This window comes from Vicugna pacos, chromosome 30, assembly GCF_048564905.1.
Source record: "Vicugna pacos chromosome 30, VicPac4, whole genome shotgun sequence".
NCBI lineage: Eukaryota > Metazoa > Chordata > Mammalia > Artiodactyla > Camelidae > Vicugna > Vicugna pacos.
The window spans coordinates 15,432,368-15,455,467 of NC_133016.1; the positions used below are offsets into that span (position 1 = coordinate 15,432,368).

Genomic DNA, 23,100 nt, shown 5'->3' on the forward strand with positions numbered 1-23,100 from the left:
ATATGATGAGACCATTCTGAATATTCACCTTTAATAATGCATAGTATTTTCCTATATTATGAATTTTCAAAGTCGACCTAGCTCTGCATGGCATCCTGACTACTTTCTCACGATTCCCCAGGACAGTCTTGAGGTTGACTGCACTTTCTTCCTTTTCTTTTCTCTTTTTCTCTCTTCTCTCCAGAGCAATTTTGAATCTCAGCACCAGACTTCTGTTTGCTTTCTGTGCTGCTTAGATTCTTATGGCCTCATCTCATTTTTCTTTTTGTGAAATGCCTCTTTGAGTCACTTTCTAATTTTTCTGCTGGGTTCCTGTCTCATTGGTTTGTAGATGTTCCTAAGGAACAGATTATTAGTTATTTGTGTTACTAATATTCTGAGGCTATCCCACTGACTCTCATTTGATGACCAGAAGTTTTTAATTTTTGTCTAGTCAAACTGATCTATCCTCCCTTTGCAGTTAATACTGTTTTGAGTTCTGTTTTTAACAATCTTTCTCTATTCCAAATTCATAAGGATGCACTTCTATTTTATCTTCTGAAAGTTTTTAGGGTCCCCAGTTTTATTCACAATCTACATGGAATTTATTTTTGTTATGAAGTGATGCTAGGATTCATTTTCTCTTCCTTTTTTTATATGAATATCCAGTTGTCTCATACCATTTGTTGAAAAGACCACCCTTTTTATGATGTTCTCCAGCATCATCTTTGATATAAATTAAGTCTGTTGGTCTATCTCTGTGATACATATTTACACGTAAAGTAAAAGTGGCATAGATACCGCAGAATTTGTTTTCTCGATCTTTTATTGATGAATATTTAGACCATATCTATTTTTCATGCTACAACCAATAGTGGACTACATTTTACACAGATTTTGTGACATATGTGTTGTCTAATTGTGTGATATTTTATAGTCTAAATTATCTCATTCTATAGGATAAATAAGTAGTAATGGTTATCATTATACATTATTTGTACTTGTGCAAGGATTTCTACAGTTTTGTAGAAATTAATTTTTCTACAGTAAAACAGTAACTCTTTCTAAAGTTCTCTCATGCAAAACTGAATGAGGGAAAAAAAATCAAGACTGTCTTAACTATTGCAAGTTGCCTGACTATTACTTGGCTTTGAAAGACTATATTTTATATTAAATGTTACCAAGGCAACCTTAGTGGTTTAGTGCTGTGATACCCAGAGCGCTCAGAGCATGGTCCATGGACCAGCAAAATCACTGGCAACACTTGTAGCGTGTTGGAAATGCAGACTCGTAAGCCCTCCCCTGCCTGTTAGAACAGGATGTGCATTTTAACAAGATCCCTGATAATTTAACAAGGTCCTCTAGTGCACGTTAAGTTTGAGAAGCAATGTTTTAGTACATGATGTACAACAAAACGGAGACTTTTTTAAAAATAAGAACACGTTCTGTAGTGCCACATGAATTTCCATGACTTTTATAGTATTTGTAGAGACTATAAAAATCAGAACTGAGATTGCATTGGATGTTGGCTATTACTTGTAAAACTTTAATAAACTAAAATAATATATTACTTTGTAAAAAGCTCATTTTCCAAAAGCACAATTCCCTTTACCTCTTTCACTGAACTGTATAATCTTGTAATGTTATAAAGGTCGAGATTATTGTACCTGTTATACTGAGGCTTAGAAAGATGGTGTGACTCCAAAGTCACAATGTCCCCAAGCTTGGTGATCTTGTCACAAGGCATTTTGCCTCAAACTCTAATGATATTGGCAAGAAGAGAAATAGTCAAAAGCTATATAATCAATTCCAGTTACCTAAATGGAGCTTTGGGAGAGTAGGAATAATCTACATTGAAGCTTCACTCATCTTTCTTCGGTTGATGTGGACTCAAAATATTAGCTAATTTATTCTTTTTTCCCCCTTGCTTTTATTTATAGGGAGTAGAATTACCAGAAGCAGAAAGCCAAAAAACAAAAAAAAGGGACAAACTCAGGCAACCCACAGCATATACTAACCCTGTATCACTGGAAGCTTGTGTCTGATACATATATGTGAACTCTCCATCCCCGGCCCCGCGTTCGGACCCTGCTGTCCTGTATCTGTGCATTCGGGTGGCTGCTGTGTCTGTGGGGGCGCGTAGGTGAGGCAGATTAGATATGTCAGTGCTTCACCGGCTCAGTGCAGCTTGACTCAACCGCCTGTTGGAGGGAGGGGAGTCAAAGGTGACCAGAGAGGAGCTTTTGACATGAATTGATACCCTCATGCGAGTTCATATCCGAGCTAATCAGAGGCTGCTTCGCGGCTGGTCCTCCTCAGTGTGTCCTGCGTGGCGGATGGGGCCCCGGGTGTCTCACCCACGTCGTGCCCAGTGGTAGAGCCGTGTGTGAGCAGAGCCTGGTGGTGCAGCTTTAAAAGTAGCTGCGTGATGCATTAGTACATCCTCTCCTCTTGTTTCCCTTTTGCGTTTCCAGTTGCCAGGATCTTCAAATGGAGATTGCCCTCCTCCAGGAGCAGATCTCTCATCTGCAGTTCGTGATTCACTCCCAGCACCAGCACCTGCGCGGCATCATCCAGGAGGTCAGATCAATCGAGTGTGTTTCTCTGCTTTTTCGTCCCTGTGTGACGTGGCTGTTTTCAGTGTCCTCTTGTGTCTGTATGCCAACGCCTGGGGTGTTCTCAATGAAGATATTTGGGAAATTGTGGTGGCTTTTTAGATATTTCAGTGATTTTTTTAAAGTGTTCTGAGCCAAAGAATGTACAGTGTTCTGTAGAAGATTTTGTAGATAAAGAGATTCCGCCCTTTCTTGAGGAAGACGTAATCTGTTTCCATGACCTCATGGATGGTTTATTTACATAGCGGGTGTGTTAGCGCAGGGGTGTAGCCTGGCCCTTCGCTGGGAACAGCCTGGCAAGTGGAAGGGCGGAGGGAACTGCGAAGGCAGCCAGAAGGATGGGGAATCGCATCCTCATCCCAGTTACTTCAAGATATATATTCACCTGGTTTTAGAATCGGTTTTAGACTTAAAACCAGACCTTCATTCATTCTCTACCTAATGTTTGTTTCTAAAAGGAGTCCTTTCAAATGCCTTCGTGACATAGATGTAGCATTTGTCCTTGCTTGGCTAGGACCACACCAAAAGGCCAGGGAATTGAGTCATGACACTGGAGAGTCAGGGAAGACGGAGGGGGCATCCCATGTACTCATTTTATAGATGAGAAAACTGAGGCCCACAGTAGTTGGCAGAGTTGGCCTTAGAATCCACGTGTTTCCTTCCTCCCTGCACCATTCTGAGCTCCATCACCCCACTTCCCCAGTTCCACGGTGCTTCTTGGCAGACGTGTTTCTTGCGATAAAAGCCAGCTTACCTTAATATGCTGCTGGTTGAGCAGATCTCTGACTCAGGGAGCTTTCCCACGCCAGGCAGTGGCCTTGCATCTGCAGGATGAAAACGTTACGTGGCTGAGACCCGGAAGGAGGGCAGTGGTGCTTTCCACAGGATGCATCCTGCTGAGTTTGGTTTAAACAGATCTTCTAAAGATTGAAATGTTTAATCGCAACGTCTGTGTGCTCTCGTCCCCAGGTGCCAGTTTGTCCTGCTATTTTCTGTCGCCTGCTGAGTCTGCAAATGCCTGGGATTTAATTTTGATTATTTGATAAACATTATTTGACCACCGAAACCTGTACAATTTCCGACATAAGGAACTATTCTCTATTATCTGACAAGATTTTTCCATTTGTGTTTCCTAATTCTTAGATGGAAGAATTAAAAAATAATGTAAAAGACCAAGATAAAAGGATTGAAAATCTGAAAGAAAAAGTTAACATACTGGAAGCTCAGGTAAGGAGCGAATCTGTCATATATTTCAGTGTGAATACAAGTGTGAGTGTGTGCGTGTTCAGTCGATTTGTGAGCCTGTGTATGAATGTGTCCTCTGTGTGTGTGTGTGCACTTGTGTGGGATGGTGTGCCAGTGTGACACTATGTCTGAGTATGTCTGTGTGTGAATGTGTGTCTGTGTGTATGTATGAGTGTTTTTTTGTGAGTGTGTGTGCGTTTTCTAAGCATAAGAATTATAGCTTTGCAGGGGAGATACTCTTAATAATTATTAAAGTAAATAGTTATTAATTATGAAAATAATAGAACAAATTTAATATTAAATTATTATTAAATTAAATTAAATACTTAAAATTATTAAAGCATATTAAGTATTAAATATAATTGTATGACATTGTTAAATTATTAAGATTAAGTATTAGTAAATAATTGTTAGAAGTTCATCCAAGTTTTCCAGAATACTTGCTGTACTGGGGAGACACGGTAATGTTTCTCGTGTGGACTTGAGCTAGACGCTTGGTCAGGGCCACTCCTGTGTGAGGTCCTCTCTAGCCAGGCAGCAGGGTTTGCTGTCACCTGTCTTGGTTTCTCTGCCACCTCTTCCCATCCCTCCGCCCCCCGCATCCTGAGGTCCTGAGATGTTCTCTTTCCTTCTCTTTCCTTTATTATCATTGTAATGAAATCTAAGAAAGGAGAGATGACAAACACATGTGCTCAGATTTCCATTTTGAACTGGGAATCTCACACAAATCCAAGTTTATCTGTAATTCCGGAGGTCCGGTGTGAAGTAGGGGGTCTAACGCCTTAGTTGTCTCACTTTGCTGGGCAGTCTGGTCTTTCTTCATGGATTTGAGGTGCCTATATTCCCGAGACTCAATTTTGGTGTTGGAAATCTGTTCCAGTGGTGTAATGCCTATTTTGGCTCCTGCTCTATTTTATTTTATTTTGGGCGGGAGGGGGAGGTAATTAGGTTTACTTATTTATTTTTTTATTTTTAGAGGAGGTACTGGGGATTGAACCCAGGACCTTGTGTATGCTAAGCATGCGCTCTACCGCTTGAGCTATGCCCTTCCCCTCCGACTGCTTTACTTGTATATCTGTAGTACAGTTTAATTGGAAAGATTGTTGTCTTTCTCTGATCTTTCACTCTATCATGGTTCTGGGCTCTGGTCATATCTACTTACGTGCCAGCCCTCATCAGAATCAGGGTATCCATGGTGCTACTGCTTCTGATTCTATCTTATGTCCTTTAGTTGTGTCTCCTTATTTATATCATCCCCAAAGCAACTTTCATTGTCCTAGTAAACTGGCCGCTTAACCCATGCATCGCATTAGCCAGTCAGCCTGTTGGTATAATCGTTAGACCAGCACAATGTATTGCCTCCCACTATACTGCTTTCATATCCCCAAATTCAGCAAATAGTTGCTGATGAGCCGCTCAGTGTGACATGGGAAAGCAGCAGTTCTGTGTTCCCCTCATGGACACTTTGTGGTCAGATGCAGTCTGCCCACGGTGATGGGATGGCCCCTCTCAGTACTGCCTGAGAGAGTCTCTGTGTGAAGCTGGTTTAAGCCACTGTTTTCTAACATTCCCTTTTATTTAAAAAAAAAGGCTTCAAATCATAGCAGAATCTGATGAATGGCTTTAGGGTCTCAAAATTTATCATCTTCAGTAGATAAATCTTTTCCTTCACTGCAGGGAGTGTTACAATGCCCATTTCAGCTTTAAAAAGCCCGTCCAAGCCACATTCATCTATTCAGCAACTAGTATTGTGTGTTTATGATGGGCGAGGAAATGGTCTAAGTGGTAGGTATGTGGTAGGAACCGGACAGTCTGTCCTGACCTCATCCAGCTTTATTTTAATTGATGATACAGACAATAAATACGTAAACAAGCAAATATACAATTTAATTAGGGAAGGATAACTGCTCAGAGAAGAGCAGAACGATGTGACAGTTAGGAAGTGATGGGGGTCGGGAAGAGCACCTTGGAGCCTGCGATGTTTGACCAGGTACTTGAATTGAGTGAGCGCTGGAGCCAGAATGAGCCTGTCTCTAGTCTAGTCCTGGTCAGTGGTTCATTATGAAGATCTTAAGCCGGGATGACATGTGCCAGGGTATACTATCTTGCACTACAAATTTAAGACCATTATCTATTTCGAAGTAACAGTGTGAGCCAGTTCCGTTCATGAAAAATGGCCACCAGAGCTGAACAACCAACCCTTTTAAACACATCAACTTTCTAAACCATACAGACAGTGAACTTCTCTCATCCCTAATAAAAGCACCTGTTTCTTTTTAGGCATGCCACAAAATTTTGTTTAACCCTCAAAGCTACCCTGGGAGAAAGTCATTATTTACTATATTCCGTAAAAGACGAAACTGAAATTCAGAGAAGTTTAGACACTTGTTCAAAATCACTCAGTTGCACTGAGTCTTCTGGATCTGAAGCACATGCTTTTCCTTGTACGATATCTACTTATCTGGGTGATTGAATAAGTGTGTGTGCATGTGTATATACACAGGTGTGTGACTATGCACATATGTATATATGTATATTCAGATGTGACATAGTTCTATATATTTAGAATGTGTATTTAGAAATTAAGTTATAACGCTAAATTTGCAAGACCATTTATATGTATTTTAGCCATTGTCACAGTTATTACATTAATTTTTTCCCCCTAATTTCTACTTTTTTGAGTCATGGAAACAAATCCTTTTTTTCTGTATATTCTTTTCTATCCTAGCAGGGGTTTTTTTCTCACCGCTGCAGGGTGGCTAAAATTCACTCAGATGATTCTGTTCTTTTTAAAAAAATCTTAAAGGATTTTAAAATCTCTTTTAAATATCACCAGGAAATTTCTGCTTGACTCTGCCAAAATTATTTACTCTTCTTTCTACTCTGGCATATCTTTCATCATCTTAATTCACAGCTCCAGAATTCCTCTCACATTTCTTGCCTTCTTAGCTTCTCCACTAATGACACACTCATGTGGAAATGCATCTTCAGAAATTGCTCCATTTTCTAGACTTTGAAGAGTATCCTACTTTATGTTATCACCATCATCCCTAAAATTGAATTTACTTCCAAGAGCGTGTTGCTGGAAGTTTAAAAATGCAGAAATTAGGTTCTTTTGGAAGACCGTGTCAATGAACTATCCTTGGATAGTCCTAATAATGGCAGACGTATTCTGGTCAGTGATGTTGTTTTGCAAACTAATGATGTAATAAAACTCATGCCTTTTGCTGTTCTAGTGAAAGGAAAGCATACAAAAGCCCGTGAATTAAAAATAAACACCTAAGTCTAGTAGGTGAAATAAATCATCACAGAGGTTGAAATATACGAAAATAAAGACTGTCTAACGTGATAACTCATGCTTTTGTGCAGCCAGTTGAGAAAGCAGGAGTTTATTTTGGAAAAAATCCACATAGCTTCTACATACTTCTCCAGCCACAGGAATATTTTTATTCCAATGCTTGTTGTCATCTTGATACTGTGTTTCAAGTTGCTTCATATCTTGTAAAGTGCTGTAGAGAGAGGAGATTTTCTCAGCCATGAACTTGGCCTGTGATACATGCCCGCACTTGTTTGAAGTGTATATTCCATTTAACTCCATTACACAAGGACCATCTTTAGCATCAGTTTGTCAAATCTGAAGCACATTTCCCAGGTGAGACGTAAGCGCTTAACTCTTGAAATATCACAGTGGAATGATTCATGTGTGAAGACTTTCAGTTATCATTCTGTGTAGATGCTGTGGGATAAGAAGGGACAAAATTCCCACCTGGTCTTGGCTTTCCTTAGTCCAGTGGTTCTTCATCTTAGCTGCACATTAGAATCACCGACGGAGTTTTAAAAACTCCTCTAAACCCAAACTACAACTAAATTAAACAGAATTTTTCAGGGTAGGATGCAGGCATCAATAGATTTTAAATCTCCCAGGAACTTCCAATATACAACCAAAGTGGAAAATCACTCCGTCAGTCCAATGGTTCTCCAACTGGAGCAGACATCAGAATCCTCTAATGACCCTCTTAAAACCCATCATGTGGCCACCTCCGGTTTCTGATTCGATGGGTTGGTTGGGAATTGAGGGTTTGTAGTTCCAGTAAGTTCCCAGGTGATGTGGAGATTGTCGATTCTAGGATCTCATACTGGAAGACTATGCTTTCATCTTTTTTCTCTCCCTTTTTTCTGCCTAGCCCACGTCACCTTGTCTTCAAGGTCCAGGTTAAACCTCCTTGTGTGGGATGATGTCATAAATTATTCTAGTCACGCTGTTTTCTGTTGATACCTTTTATGTAGTAAGGAATTACAGGCTGCCTTATGGCATCCCTTGAATGGCACTGATTGACTGACTGATTATTGAATGGCACATGTTTTATCCCCTCCACCACACTCTGCATCCTGTGTACTCAAAGGCAAGGTGCCATGCTGTCTTGTGCTGCCTCACATTTCCTCTGCTCCTGGCTTGATGCTGCAGACCTGAAGGGGACTAACTGGATGTGGGGAGGCGTGGCTGGGTGTTTGGGGTACTAGATCCCTTGTTGATTAATTCCCTGACAGTCTGCTTTCTTCTCTTTCCTATGTATCATACCTAGAATCCTTTCAGAAATCCCTGAACCCCTTTATCTCCTGGTATTCACCATTTACTTATTTGTTATATAAGGAAGCTAGGCTAATTCCTCTGCAAAATGTTATTTTGCAGAGAAAAGAGCATGAGACGGGGAGTCAGGCAGGCCTGCGTAAAGCCTGCACGTTTGTACACCCATGCTGCAGGTACTGTCTGTGGGTTCTCAGAGTCGAGCCACCTAACCAGTTTGAGTTTTGCCAGCCTTATTTCTTTAACATGCGTAACCATGAAAGTTACTCCTCGGAGCTGAGTTTATATCAAAGAAAGTATGGAAAACATCAGACAAAAATCTTGGCATTTGCTAGGCACTCAGAATTATTAACTCTCTTGCTTCCATCAAAATTTTAGTGTCTATTTCCCAAAACCATGCATTTTGATGTTGGCTTATTCCAAACAAGATGAAGTCTTAGTAAATATCATTTAAACTTCAGTTACATGACTCTCTAAATCCTTAGCTCCCTAAAAGGGAATGGAGCTGGTGTGTTGCTGTTCTTTGAAAGTTATAGCTCCCTTTGCCATCCTCCCACGCAATTAACTTTTTAATCCTAGGCCCTCTGTACAGATGTATCCTTAAAAGACCTCTGACCTGCCAGGGTGGCCAACTGGCAACTCAACCTTGATTCTTCCCTGGGAAGTCTCATTTTTCAAATGTGTGAAAAGAAACTGTTTGGCTTGGCTGCATCGTTGAGAAAGTATTGGCTCTGGACTGGGAGGACCTGACTTTGAATCTGAGTTCTGCCGTGAACAAGATATCGGGCACTTAAACTCTTTGGGACCCAGTTTTTATTTACAATAATGGTCCTCGGACTAGAAAATCATAACCAACTACCTTTAAGTCTTAAAATCTATGTCAGACACCGAGTTGAGGAGTTTACGTATTTTTATCTCATTTCAGAACATGTGAAGGAGGGACTGTGACCATATCTATTATACAGATGGGGAAGTAGGCACAGAGAGGCTAAGGAACCTAAAGGAAGTCACACAGCTAGTAAGCGGTTATGCTAGGATTTATATCTGAAAACCTAAACGATTATCCTTCCTGTTATGGGCCATTGCATTGTCCCCCAGAATTACAAGAGTGCTTCCAGATTTAAAATATGATCATATATCTTTCTTCCAACAACGTATATATGATAGGCAGGGCATGTATCATTTGCCATTCGTGTAGAGATGAAGAAACTGAGGCTTCAATGAATTGAGGCTAAGGATGCCGTGAACCAAAAGAACAGATGGTGCTTATTTTCATGGAGTTTAAAATCAAGAGATTGCACAAGAAAGACAAATGTGTAATCAATATCGTGGGAGTCTTTAAAAAGGTTCTTTAATAAAGTCCTTTCATGAAGTTCTTTGCATCTGTCTATATAAAGGAAACTGTAAAACAAAACATAGAGAGTTCAGCTGTTGAGTTTCAGAGGCTAAATCAGAATACTAAACTTTAATCTCTTGGTAAATTATGCGTTTCTTAAGATGCGCTTGTGTTTTCAGAGATAATATTTAGGGACGCTCACCTGGCTATATCCTGTGTTCTAACAGAGTGACTGGCTAAGGAGTGATGTAGGTGGTGGTTGACCAGAAACACCAAGCATGTGGCTAATAAGTGTGCTAGCCATGTGATCTCTGCACACGTTTTTTTTTTGTTGTTGTTTTTGTTTTTGTTTTTCTATTTTAGAACAAAGAACTAAAAACCAAGGTGGCAATTTGGTCTGAAACTCCCAGGACCAAGGTATCTAAGGCTGTCTCTACAAGGTAAGGTCTTTCTTCCAACAACGTATATATGATAGGCAGGGCATGTATCATTTGCCATTCGTGTAGAGATGAAGAAACTGAGGCTTCAATGAATTGAGGCTGCCTTCACCATCCCTGCTGAACACGTTTGACATTCATCCCACTTGAGAAAGAACCCTGTGGATGGATACTTATGTAATCGTTTGTTTACTGTCTGTCTCCCGGTTCTTTGAGAGTGGGGACTGTATTCATCTCGTTCACCACTGAACCCTTGAAGCCCGATGTATGAATACTTACTTGAATAAATGAATGAATAAATTTAGATATCTTTTCCCCTCTTCTTTGCCATAAGAACAAGCCCAGTCTTGGCTTCAACACTTCAAACAGTTCAGATTATCTCCCCTATTGTCCTTGTTCCTCTGTTGCTCATATTTTCTGTGCCACTGATGGGCATTTTAATCATAAATCGTGTGTATTTATTTAAATTTCCATGTCTGTATCTCAAATCAAGTAGATTGTAAATGTCAGGAGGACAGGACCAGTTCCTTGTTTTTCATTTTATTTCCTGCATTGTTAAGGACGTCTTCAGTAACTACTCAATAATGAATGAAGGAAGCAATGACAATGACCCCTAAAGTGATGGAAACGGTGGTTGAAACCATCAAATCGCTTTCTAACATTGACAGAATCTGAAGTGACAGGTTTGTTAAAAAAAAAAAAGACTTCCGGGCTCAAATCTCATTTCCATAATACTCTATGAAATTATCACTTAAAAGAAAACATAGTCTGTAATTACATGAATCATTTAGAAAGTGATTAAAAACTTCCTGTTCTAACAGCTTTTGAATTTCCCAGCCTGGTCTCTCTAGGGCAGAAACCCATTTTCTGAAATTCTCTTCTGCACAGGGCCTGACTGGAGAATCAGGCCCCTGTGATTAACATCAGTCTGGGAACTCAGGCAGCTCCCTCTTCAAACCACCCTGCAACCGTGCTTCCCTTTGCTAATGATATATGTAATTAGAGACCAAAGATGAAGCCATTATGAATCAAGTTTTCTAAAATCGTTGGGCCCCCAGATGCTCAGTTATTAACTTTTTGGCCAGTAGCCCTGCAGTGTCTAACACAGAAAAGACATTAAACTCCAGAAGTATTAAAGGAGGAAGTGGAAGGCCCAGATTTCAGAAGCAGTGAGAGTAGGCATCACTTCAGTGGGGGAAGAGATGGAGAGTTTAGAATAAATAGAAAGGCCAGCATGACTTTCCAAGGGAAGGGACGATAGTCAATTTTTTGCTCCCTTATCAGACACACCCACTTGGCGCAGTGAGGCATCATGGCCAGCCTCAGCTGCTTTGACCTCGGAGGGAATGGAGCCAGAGTGACGTCGAGGAGGGACCAGCAGGTGGTCTCCATATTGCATTGACTCCAGCACTGAATGCTGAGACTCTGGCTGGCACAGAGTGGGTGTGTTTGAAAGAACGACTTCTCGGCCAGTTCTTTAGCTGTGGTTAATTAACAAAGGTAGTTTTAAAAGCTTTTATCCTCCCCATGACTTGGGAAAAGTCAAATGGGAAAATCTCATCAACATAGGGAAGCCGGTCTGAAATATGCCCTTTGTATTTTGATTTTGGATAGAAATTCTTATAGTCATGATCTATCTAAAATGATGGATCTCATTGTTTCCAAAATGAAATCCAGCCAGTTGACGGTTTGAGAATGCAGGTGGGAGTGTGGTGAGGTAAGCCTGGATTTACCAACATACAATGGAATTATGACTCTAAAGAGGAATTGGAGTGTAAAAGTAGCCATTAATGCAGAGAAATAAAGGGTTCACATACATTAAAAAGTTAATCTTGTCAAATCTCTTTAATCATTCATAAACTATAGTTCTATGCTATCTCTCAGCACAAAAAAACCAAGTTTTTTTTTTCTTAAGCATTAGAACATAGGTGTTTCTTGAGTTGAAAACAAAAGAAATGATTCACTGGACATTAGGGGTCAGATTGTTAGGAAACAGCAACAATGAAACACACAGATATGTGTGTAATATGTGTGTGTGTGTGTGTGTGTGTATTTAAATATATTATATATTTAACTACTAGACTCACACAGTGAAAAGAGAAGTTTAGGCTATGAGAAACCCACAGAACTAAAGCATCCTGACTCGACAGCTGGTTTCTGTTTCCCGTCTCCGAGTCCCTCCGGCGCAGGTCCTCACTGACGAGCATGGCAGACACAGGTTTTCCTGTCTCCCACTTCCCCTCACGTTTGCTCACCCCCATCCTTTTACAACCAGATGCATAAGGTTAAGGCTTCCCAACTGTGCTGTGCTTCTACTGTGTCTCTTGGGGAATTAGAATCAATCAATTAACCATCATCGCTTAGGTTAAAGCCACTAGTTCAGACTTGGCAGTACAGCGGTGGCGGAGATGGTGGTGCTGGTGGTAGAGCAACTGTATGGACAACGTTGTGTGTGCTCGATGTTGGTGACTGTGTGGTCTTTTCTACAGTGAACTGAAGACTGAAGGCACAACCCCCTACGTGATGCTGGTTAGGCTACGGAGATGAGCGGGCTGGCTGAAGATTGGAACGAGAAAGACCACTCCTCTGTGGGACTTCTTTATTTCTTGAAACAGTCTAAACTTATGTATTAAAATGGCTCGATGCCAATATTTAATGGAATTTATTATATTGTATTTAATATATGCATCGATAGCTTTGCAGGAGGATGACCTTTCAGAAAAGCAAACAAATATATAATCAAGGAAAGGAACTCTTTCTTCAAAGCTTACTAAGTGGATAAAGAAACAGTTGCTTTCCTATGATGGAAGATGAATTTTGCTTTAAACTTTAAAAAAAAAACTGGATTTCTTTTTTTGGGGGGCAGAATTTTTGCTGAAGGGACTAGTTAAGGTTGTCAAGTTCGACTTTTTGATAGCAGTTTTTACGTAAAGTCATCCCTCAGTATCCACAGGGTATTGGCTCCAGGAGCCCCCTCAGATACCAAATTCATGAGGATGCGCAGGTCCTGTATGTAAAATGGCGGAGCACAGCTGGCCCTCTGCATCCACGGGATCTGCATCCTAGGATTCAACCAATCGTGGATGAGCAACCTGCAGATACAGAGGACTAACTGTTTAAAATAAGGAAGAGCATACAGGCATACCTCTTTCTATCGTGCTTCACAGATACTGTTTTTTACAAATTGAAAGCGTGTGGCAACCCTGCATTGCCAGGTGATGGTTAGCATTTTTAGCATAAAGTACTTTTAAATTAAAGTATGTACATTGCTTTCTTTTTAAAGGCATAATGCTGTTGCAAACTTACCAGGCTACAGTATAGTGTAAACATAACTTTTCTATGCACTGGGAAACCAAAAAAATTCGTGTGACTCACTTTGTTGTGATATTCTTACTGTGATGCTCTGGAACCCAACCTACAACATCTCTGAGATACGTCTGTATGTGTGTGAATAAGTGGTATTTTTTCCTCAATGTGGGGGCATGTTATGACTATTTTAAAATCCTATAAAACCATTAGGAAAAGCAAGCCTCTAATGACTTTATCTTTTTTTAATCTATTTTTTATTTTATTATTTATTTACTTATTTTTTAAATCAGTCTTTTTTGGGGGGTGGTAATTAGAGTTTTTTGTATATATATATATATTTTTAATGAAGTATAGTCAAGTTTACAAGGTGTCAATTTCTGGTGTACAGCATAATGCTTCAGTCACACATGAACATACAAATATTCATTTTCATATTCTTTTGCACCATGTTACTACATGATATTGACTATACGTCCCTGTGCTACACAGTATGAACTTGTTGTTCATCTATTTTATTATATTAGTTTAGGATCTGCAAATCTTGAACTCCCAATTGATCCCTTCCCACCCCTTTTCCCCCCTGGTAAACATAAGTTTGCTTTCTATATCTCTGTGAGTCTGCTTCTGTTTTGTAAATAAGTTTGTTTGTCTTTTTGTTTTAGATTCCACTTATAAGTGATATCATATGGTACTTTTCTTTCTTTCTGGCTTACTTCAGTAGAATGACAATTTCCAGGTCCATCCATGTTGCTGCAAATGGCATTATTTTATTATTATTTATGGCTGGGTAGTATTCTATTGTATTAATATACCACAACTTCTTCATCCAGTCATGTGTCGATGCACATTTAGGTTGTTTCCATGTCTTGGCTATCGTAAATTAGGTTTTAATTTATTTTAGTGGAGGTACTGGGGATTGAACCCAGGACCTCATGCATGCTAAGCATGTGCTCTACCACTGAGCTATATACCCTCCTCTCTCTAATGACTTATCTTGAATTATTTACGATGAACCCACGGGGGCGAAAGATTCTGCCTGTGTGCAACAGCATTACCTGCCAGGGATAAAGTTGAGAGAATTGTGCCAAACTTGATCTGCTTGCAGTGGAAGAGTTGCTTATCTTTAAATTAAAAGCTCATCATCATCTTGGCAAAGCCTATCTGAGTAACATGTGGAGGCAGAACAACTCTGGGAACAAGGCAGCTTTTGCAAACAAACCTTTAAAAGGAAGCTGTACAGCTGTGGTCTTGCACTGGCCTTGCACATCGGTCCTTTCACCAGTCTGTGCCTAAGAGAGAGAGAACCACCTGCCTCAGCGTTTTATAATGAAGAAGAAATAGGTCGCAATACATTGAGACACTTACGTACCATAGAACACTTCAACTTGTTAACTGCTGATTTTATAAACCTATCACTTAAAATTATTAGAGAAGTTCCCTTGCAAATCCCAGTCTTTGAACATACAGTAAATTAGGAAGTTTAGAGAGATGGATAAAAACAATCACTTGGCCAAGTACAAATCACTTCTTTCCTAGTTCCTAATGGACATCACGTTTAATGCGACACCATTTCCATACTGATACTGATTTCAAGTTCCCCATCCACCATACGTTCACCTTCAGCGCAGAAACAAGGTTGCTTTGAGTACACAAAGTAACTGGTAAAAATGCATTTTTATTTGAAAAGTGTGCAGAAACAATCACTGAATACAGTTCTCAGCCATAGTATTCAAACCCAGACACCACAAAATCATTGGATGCTATGATTTCTGAAGTTACTAGAACTTTGGTACAACAAGATAATGACCTAACAGTGTTTGTCAGACCCCTCAAGTCTATTCAGGGGCACAGAGGATAAAAACTCCATGTTTAAGGTTTTAATTTACATTCATAGCACTAGACAAAACAGAGAGCTGTGGCAATGACAGACAGAACAGTCACATGTGCTTAGCCTAAAAGTGCGGGTAATGTCACGTAAAGGTAGATCATTGGGAGACAGTAAAGCACTTCAGTGTTATGTCAGAACGTTGTCTACTTGTAACACATTAAGCAGGATATTTACTTTCCTCAAATAATTTCAGATACAGTCAGTATCTTTTACAAGGTTATGGGCACAAAAGCCCTATTGATACAAGGAAGATTTTGACCAAATTGTAATACCCTGTCTAGAATGCAATTGGGCTCCTTCAAAGAAACTCCAGATGTTAGACAAAATGAAAGAGAACTCATATTTTTTAAAATAATTTGAGATATATTAAACATTTTCAGTTAAACACAATGACCGCCAGTCGATTACCCGTTTAAAGTGTCCAATACCTACTAAAATTAATGTCCTGTCCCTGCTACGATGCTTCTTTTTACAGAGGTTGTGAAATTATGACTATGATATTTTATTATTCTTACCTTAGGATAATAGTGTCTGTTTATGAAATGGAACATAATTTCCAAACCAGTTTCCTCCATCTGGTCTCCTGGGGGCCTGACATGAACCCTGCGAGGCACTTAGGGTTTATAAGACTCATACGAGAAGTCGTATTTACTGACACATCCATGGCCCCCAAATTGTTCTTTCTGGCCACTTTCCTTTCTGGAATAATAGGTTTCCTCTCCGAGAGCATTTGAAAAAATAACCCGCGGAACAGAAGAGTAAGGATAAGCATATGTTATTACTTTGCTGCGACAGACTGCTGTGATGAGCCAAGAGACACAAGGACCTATCAGGTTAGGACAGACATGCTGGCTCCGACAGACATTGCTAATGATCTTTAAAGGCTAAGTCAGCTGAGGGATATTCGCTGTGACTTCCAGGACCTGTTGGGAAGAAAAGGAGCTGGGAATCAAATTTAAATGGCTCCATTCAAAGATGGTTCCTTTGTAGCTGTTTTTTGTTTTTTCTTTTCCTTTAGAAGATGACAACCTTTTAAATAACCACATTATTTGGGTACGAACGTTTTTGTTTGTTTGTTATTCTCTCTAAATATGACAATATCTCAACCATAGACTGTTAATAAAAAGAGCTCTGCAGACAGGCATCTTTGTGATGCTACTTCTAGAAAAATTAATCAAAGTGCAATTTATGAGAAAATTAGATTCAGGTAGAGAAAATTAAATGTTTCTAAATTTTTCAAATTTCGATGCCAAAAATGAAACGTGGTGTTTAAATATTTTTATTAGCTTAGTTCTAAGGGCATAAATCTCTAATTGATAGATAAAAATAATGGATAAATATTTGTCACAGATCTAGTTCCAAAACTCTTTCTGTTAATGTTTCTTGTTTTTTTTTTTCCTACCTAAAAGTCAACCTTGTAAGTATGGTCTTCTCTGTGTTTGCCAGAGTTAGGAACTCTACTGAGACAACTTTAAACTCTCATCTCTCTTTATAGCTCTTGCTCAACAATGTCATCATGGTTGGGTCTCCACCCAAGAACTCTTAAGGCAATAAGTTTATAAAATTCCCTGTTCATCTAACACTGCATGTTACCGGTCCTACTTTACGCGACAAGTATCTTCATAGATTCACGCAGCATGGAGACAACAGGCAGCCCAGATAATATCCTGTATCTGTTTTCCATGTTGAAGAGCTTAGCACGCTCCCCAGGAGAAGCTAATATCATCTTGGTCAAAGATCAAGAAGAAAATATAGCTTTTGGTGAATTCTTAGACAACCTTTTCAAATATAGGCAGCATCCTGAAAAATGATAAAGCTTTCCCTAAAACATTCAAATAGACTTCTTTTAATACGTTAAAGCTTTGTACTAGAAGGTGAAAGATAATTGTTCTATTACTTTGGCTAACATAGCTCTCAGATCTTCCTTTAAAAGAGTAAGTATCTTAGGAAACCAGAAACATCAATATTATGTCTTTACAGTTTGAGTTTTAAACTCCAAAATTCTTTATGGATGAGAATTCTCCCTCAAAATTTTAGTGCACTACACAAAGAACAGATCATATGTACCCCCCCCCCTTTTTTTTAAGTGAACAGACACAGAACAGTGAACAATCCTGTTTCACAGACACAAGGTTCCAGGTTCTATTCTACACCTAGTTACACACCGTATCTCTTACACCTGCTGCTTCTCCGTCTAACTGATGCAACACCCCATTGGTGAGGACATATGTGTGCTTCATCAAAGTTGTTGATTCCCGGTGGACAAAATTTACAGTTTAAAGAATAGTTCGGATGTTACTAAATTAGCTTTTAATGTAGCCAGTCATTCTCCCTGATCAAGCTTCTCTCTCTTATAAAGGAGACAAGAAAGGGCTGATTAAAACTCTTGCCCAGTTTCTCCTGCCTATGCAGATTGGCAGAGGGTAACTTACACTAGAAGCATAATAAAGACACGCCCTGATACATAACACTGCCTGCCTGGTTAAAAACAACAGATCAAATATTTACTTTAGAAAATGCTGGTTTTGAATTTTTTGCAGTGTGATAGCTGATAATCTGGGAATGATAGAAAACTGTCTAGAGCAATGGCCGAAGAATTTTAAAACCCTTATGTAGAGATCTGCAAGCTCAATTCCCAGCATTTAGCATTTTCTCTGCCTGTTTGTGACTTGGTACCCTCATCACACCAAGACAGACATGTTCTCTCAACTATTTTTGATACATTTTTCAAAAGACTTTTTTTTTTTACATTGAAAGGTACCCTTATACTTAATCACAGTTAGAGTCTCAAATAATGTCCACTTCACAAGAAGTGAGTCAGGGGACCAGGAGATGATGGTAATAATCTCCAGATTTGCAAAACATCCTTCTACCCCTGGCTGAAGACATCAGAATACATGGAGCTGCATTAGTGTCTGTGACACTGACATGGTGTTATTGGAGAAGAGCTATGTGGATGGAGACAAATTTGGTCACGGAATATCTGAGGCACTATGTTAAAGCAATGTAAACATCAGACTGCTGTAAATGCTCCAGAAATGCTTTCTGTATCAGAAAGGAATTTTGCGTACATTTTAAATCATTATCCAAAATACAATATGTTTTATTAAAGCATTTAGGACTTAATAAGTAATACATGCTGTGGTGTGTTAAATGGCATATACAATTCTTTAAAAATGGTCTATAACCTTCTTGGCCCTGAATTAATTTGAAATTGTAAAATTAATTATACGGAATTCTGAAATAATGAAAAGAGATTTCTAGTCATGGTTACATAGAATTTGGGGTCTTATGTCAAACTTGACAGAGAAAAATTTTTTTAGATCAAGTATTTATAAGTAGGATACTATTTTAATTTTCTTGTCTGTTTTAAATTCCACTCCCCTAGATTATTACCCAGTAACCATTATTTTTATAGGAACAGTTCTATAATTATGGGCACCGTCACCCTCGGCTTCCTGCTCTGCTATCAAATAATGATCTTAAAATAGTCCCTGAATCAATGCTCATTAAGTATTGGACAGTGACAGGATCTTGGCATAAGTGAATCAATCCTATAACTGGAAAATAAATGGAAACAAAAAGACGTATCCAAAATAGAATGCTTTCTGGATTTTAGAAAGGCTAAATATCCCCTATGATGGAAACACAGGGGACATCACAACTTGAACCCAAAGAAGAAATTGATACAATGACCACAAAAGTTCACCAAATTTTGCCATGTCAAGGGTTACCTTGTTTTTGCTCATATTTCTTTCAGAAGAAACATCTTTGATGTTAGCTAATAGCCTTCTATCCTCTTGGCACAGGCACTGAGGTCATGAACAGCATCACAGAGAAAAACATCACGGGAGGGGATAACCAGTCATGAGCAATCTTAGAGGCTGGCATCACGCTGCACAAACCAGAGGAACTGGACAGTTAACACTGAACATCTGTTAATCTGTCAAGGAGGTCACTCCATCAAGGATTCCACATCACCTTGATTCATGGCACATTTCTGGGTCTTATGATTAGATAATCCCTTGGATCTGTGTTCCTAAAACTGATTTATACGAGACAGATTTTGGTAGAGAGAGGTTAAAGGCAGGGGACTGGGACTGAGAGTTCCCGATGTTTGTAACTTAATCAAAAAAACCTGTAGAGGGTATAGAAAAGTGAAGTTTAATTGGCAAAATTTTATAAGAAGAGGAATTATCCTGGAGAAAAATCATATGCTCGTAATAAAAAGAGAAAACTTAAAGTTCAATGCCTTTATCATCGATGACTGACTGGAAAACTTAAATAATAGTTTAATAGGAGTGACATGTTTATCAGAAACTAAAATAAAAACTGAATGTAATATTAGTTTAGATACAGTAAGGATAGGCTGATGGAAAATATTTCTGTGATCATTTTTGGAAAGAAAAGGTAGCTTTATGTAAAAAGTTAAGCAACCAAATTTTTGGGGAGCTAAGATACAGCTCCATCCTTGCCAACCCCCAAATATAGTTCAGCCATGCGTATTCCGCCTCAGGCAAAATAAAAACAGGTGCTAAATATACTGTAATATGGCATGAGGTATCATCAAATTTTTTTGCGATGAATGACATGAGAATTCAGAGTGACCATAAAATTGATCCAGCATTCTTCTGCAGTTATTGATCTACAAAGTGACACACCTGTATTTCTACAATTGAGTCAAAGCCAGGGCTGGGTATGGACTGGAGGGAAGAAATGTGATTTAGAGTTTCCAGTACTTTGTAAATTAAGAAGACATCTATAATTAACAGTCACTTTTTATTTCATATCACCAGCATATTTTAACTAAAAAAAATTAAGGCTAAATAGTTTTTCTTGAGTGTATTTTTAAAGCAATGTTTAATAAGCAGCAACCTCGCTTCTCCTTGTGACTGTTTATCATGATTTGCTAAGAAATATGAAATGTGAAGCTGAATATTATACTCGTTTCTAAAATTTTGTTTGAATTGGAAGCCTCTGGAGACTCTCTCAGTCCCAACTGATAATGTCAGCTTCTAATTGGCTTGCATGAAATTTGGCTAAGGAACTCTCCCAGACATCTGTAACAGGCACATTCAATTTCAGTTGTCCAAATGCCATGTTCCCATACCTTCTCCCAGGGCATGTCTCTTGTCCTCTGTCATTCACAGTCCTACTCATGTCCACCTGCCATTTATTAAGAATATGCAAGTGGCATTATTACACAGTCTCCTACATTTGCTCAGAAGTCTGACATTCATCCTCTCATAACCTTATCAGTAATGTAGTCATTCCAGCACAGCTTACAGGGAGTACATAACAATGCCATTCTTGGTGAACCACATAGAATTCTTTATCGTGTATGCATTTTTAGCTAATACGTTTTCCCCAGTGCAAACCTGAAAGTACGCATCAGATTCTATCTAAGAAGGAAATCCAACCTTTTTTAAAAAAAAAAATCATCTTTCCATGTTCCCCCTTTAGAAGCCTATCCTTGTCCCCAGTGTGACAAGGTAATTTGTTCTGATTCAAAACTCACTGGTATTTCTTCCTGTATGCTCTCTTATATCCCATTTTTGTTGGAAGAAAACCAGGTTGAGCATCCATGATGGTTTGATCATATGGGAAATCTCTACTCTTGTTTGGAGGGGCCTCATGGACAACTGGTCAATTCTTTTGAAAACTGTTGACTAATCCACTTTTTTAAAATAGATGTTCAGGCAGGAAAAGAAAGGCATGCCATGATGCGTCGTCTACTCAACAACAACTGTGTGGTGTTTCGCTGTTTTTGGAAGTGATGTTTGCACGGGGTTCTGGATGATCAGTTCGTAGGCAGAGTCTAGCAGGCACATTTCTTCTCTGCTGGCTTCTCCCCATCCAGCTTCCCAGAGCTTCCACCATTGACAGTGTCGGGGACTTGGGTCTTCTCAACACATTGTTCCATCCGTTTCATTATTAAGTCCAGAAGGGTTTCCACAGCTTTCTCCACATTCTGGCCAGTCGCTGCACTTGTTTCAAAATAGGGTATGCTAGCATGGAAGAGATGACAAACATTTTTGAAAGGAAGAAACCACAGAAGATACAACAAGATGTGCCAATGAGTCACATGTGCGAAAACATGGCTGGCTGAGAGACTGTGAAATAATCACGGGTTTTGCTGTTAGCAAAATGAGTTGGAAAACATCCTTGTTTTTCTTTAGCGCGTGAAAACTGGTGAGCTGCTTTTTAGCGTGGGGGTAACCCGTTTTGTGGGCAAGGAAACTGATACAGGAGGTGATCATGGACTTGAAGCCAAGGCATCATCCTGATTTTAAAAAACTGAAGAGGGTAAAAATGCTGAAACCAGTGATCACTATTACCATAAAAATATGACTTGCCTCCAATCAGTCATCGAAGTCTGATTTAGAAATTCAGCATGCACTGAATAGGATATTAACATGAATACAGTCTATGTTTATTTGGAATTCAAAGTTTCAAGAAGGTATGTACATTTTTAAAGCTTTCAAGGAGAATCCTGCAGTAAAAAAAATTGGCAGGTTTGGCAAAAATGCTTAAATTTTAAAAAGAATGACAATTTCTGACTTTGGAGGTCAATTTACAATCGCATGAAGTATTTGCATTTTTTTCACCTGCCATTTAAGCTCACTTAGGATAACAACTGCAATACTGTGTCCAGATCAGGTACTGTTCCTTAGAGTTTTGTAGCTATTAATTGAGAGGCGTTAAGAGTGTCGTGTTGAGAAGCATGGGCTCTGATCTCAGGCTGCCTGGGTTGAGTTCAAGCTCTGCTGCTTACTAGCCATGTGGTCTTCCACCTGTCACTTAATCTGCGTCTCAATCCCTCATGGAAAAAGTGGGGTAACCGCAGACTCCCTGCATATGATCATGAAGGGTGAGGTGAGTTACAGTCTAGGAACAGTTGCTAGCATGTAATAAGCATCCTGTAAGCATCAGCTGCTATTATTGTTAAATAACTCATTAAAGACATCACACACATTCCTCTGGAAGACCCCTCTCATTCACGTGTCGTTCCTGAATCAAGGGGAGTCCCCCCGGTGTCAGTCCTGTGTCCCTGCCCTCACCAAGCAGCAGTGTGCAAGGTCAGAGGGCACCTCCGCGGAGCTGGCTCACCTGTACTTGTCAGCCAGGTCCCGGGCTTGCCGTTCGCTGACTTCCCTCTGGTCTGGCAGGTCTGCCTTGTTGCCGATTAATACTATATCTGGGTTTTCACAGTAAGCATTTGCTTGCAGTTGGCCTTGGAAAGAAAACAGATGGAATCAGCAAGTTAGTTATAAACAAGTGATGTCAAATGACTGCTCACACTTCAAAGTCCTAATCTAATTGCTCATCTCCAGCTTGGCTGCTTGCTACTTACGTCCTATTAGCCAAGTTACTTAACTCTTCCCAGCCACAGTTTCCTCATCTGTAAAGTGGGGACAATGCCTCACGGACTGCACATCGTGAGGATTAATAACAATGCACATCCAGCACCTGTATGAATACCTATCCGTGCTCTTTACAGCTGGGGAAATGCCCTCTGAGCTGAACACACTGCTTTCCATACCTGTCGTCCCTCAAATATAAGTGGAGATAATAGAATGTGATCTTAAAGTATGTAAGTTTGCTCTCTCCTTTAGAAGGCTGCTATGTTTCCCTTCCTGAAGTTCAAGGTGATGATCTATTAGAGCAGAACATTTTTGAATTACCATGAATTCATGCAGAAATGA

General features: G+C 39.4%; 2 protein-coding genes across 5 annotated transcripts in view; one reads left to right on the forward strand and one right to left on the reverse strand.

Moving 5' to 3' along the window:
* The window catches only part of CCDC68 (coiled-coil domain containing 68), a 44,117-nt gene extending 30,392 nt beyond the window's left edge, over positions 1-13,725 (forward strand). Inside the window, exons 10-13 of the mRNA XM_031692431.2 lie at positions 2,454-2,559; positions 3,738-3,821; positions 10,124-10,200; positions 12,687-13,725. Of these exons, the coding sequence (XP_031548291.2) occupies positions 2,454-2,559; positions 3,738-3,821; positions 10,124-10,200; positions 12,687-12,744 (325 nt within the window). The 3' untranslated portion in view covers positions 12,745-13,725. The remainder of the gene's footprint in view (positions 1-2,453; positions 2,560-3,737; positions 3,822-10,123; positions 10,201-12,686) is intronic.
* Positions 13,726-15,161: 1,436 nt separating this feature from the next.
* The window catches only part of RAB27B (RAB27B, member RAS oncogene family), a 139,391-nt gene continuing 131,452 nt past the window's right edge, over positions 15,162-23,100 (reverse strand). For all 4 annotated transcript variants that reach the window (XM_015240546.3, XM_072952191.1, XM_072952190.1 and 1 more), the window contains 2 exons: positions 22,505-22,628; positions 15,162-21,402 (listed from right to left, as the gene is read on the reverse strand). In XM_015240546.3, the coding sequence (XP_015096032.1) occupies positions 21,213-21,402; positions 22,505-22,628 (314 nt within the window). In that variant the 3' untranslated portion in view covers positions 15,162-21,212. The remainder of the gene's footprint in view (positions 21,403-22,504; positions 22,629-23,100) is intronic.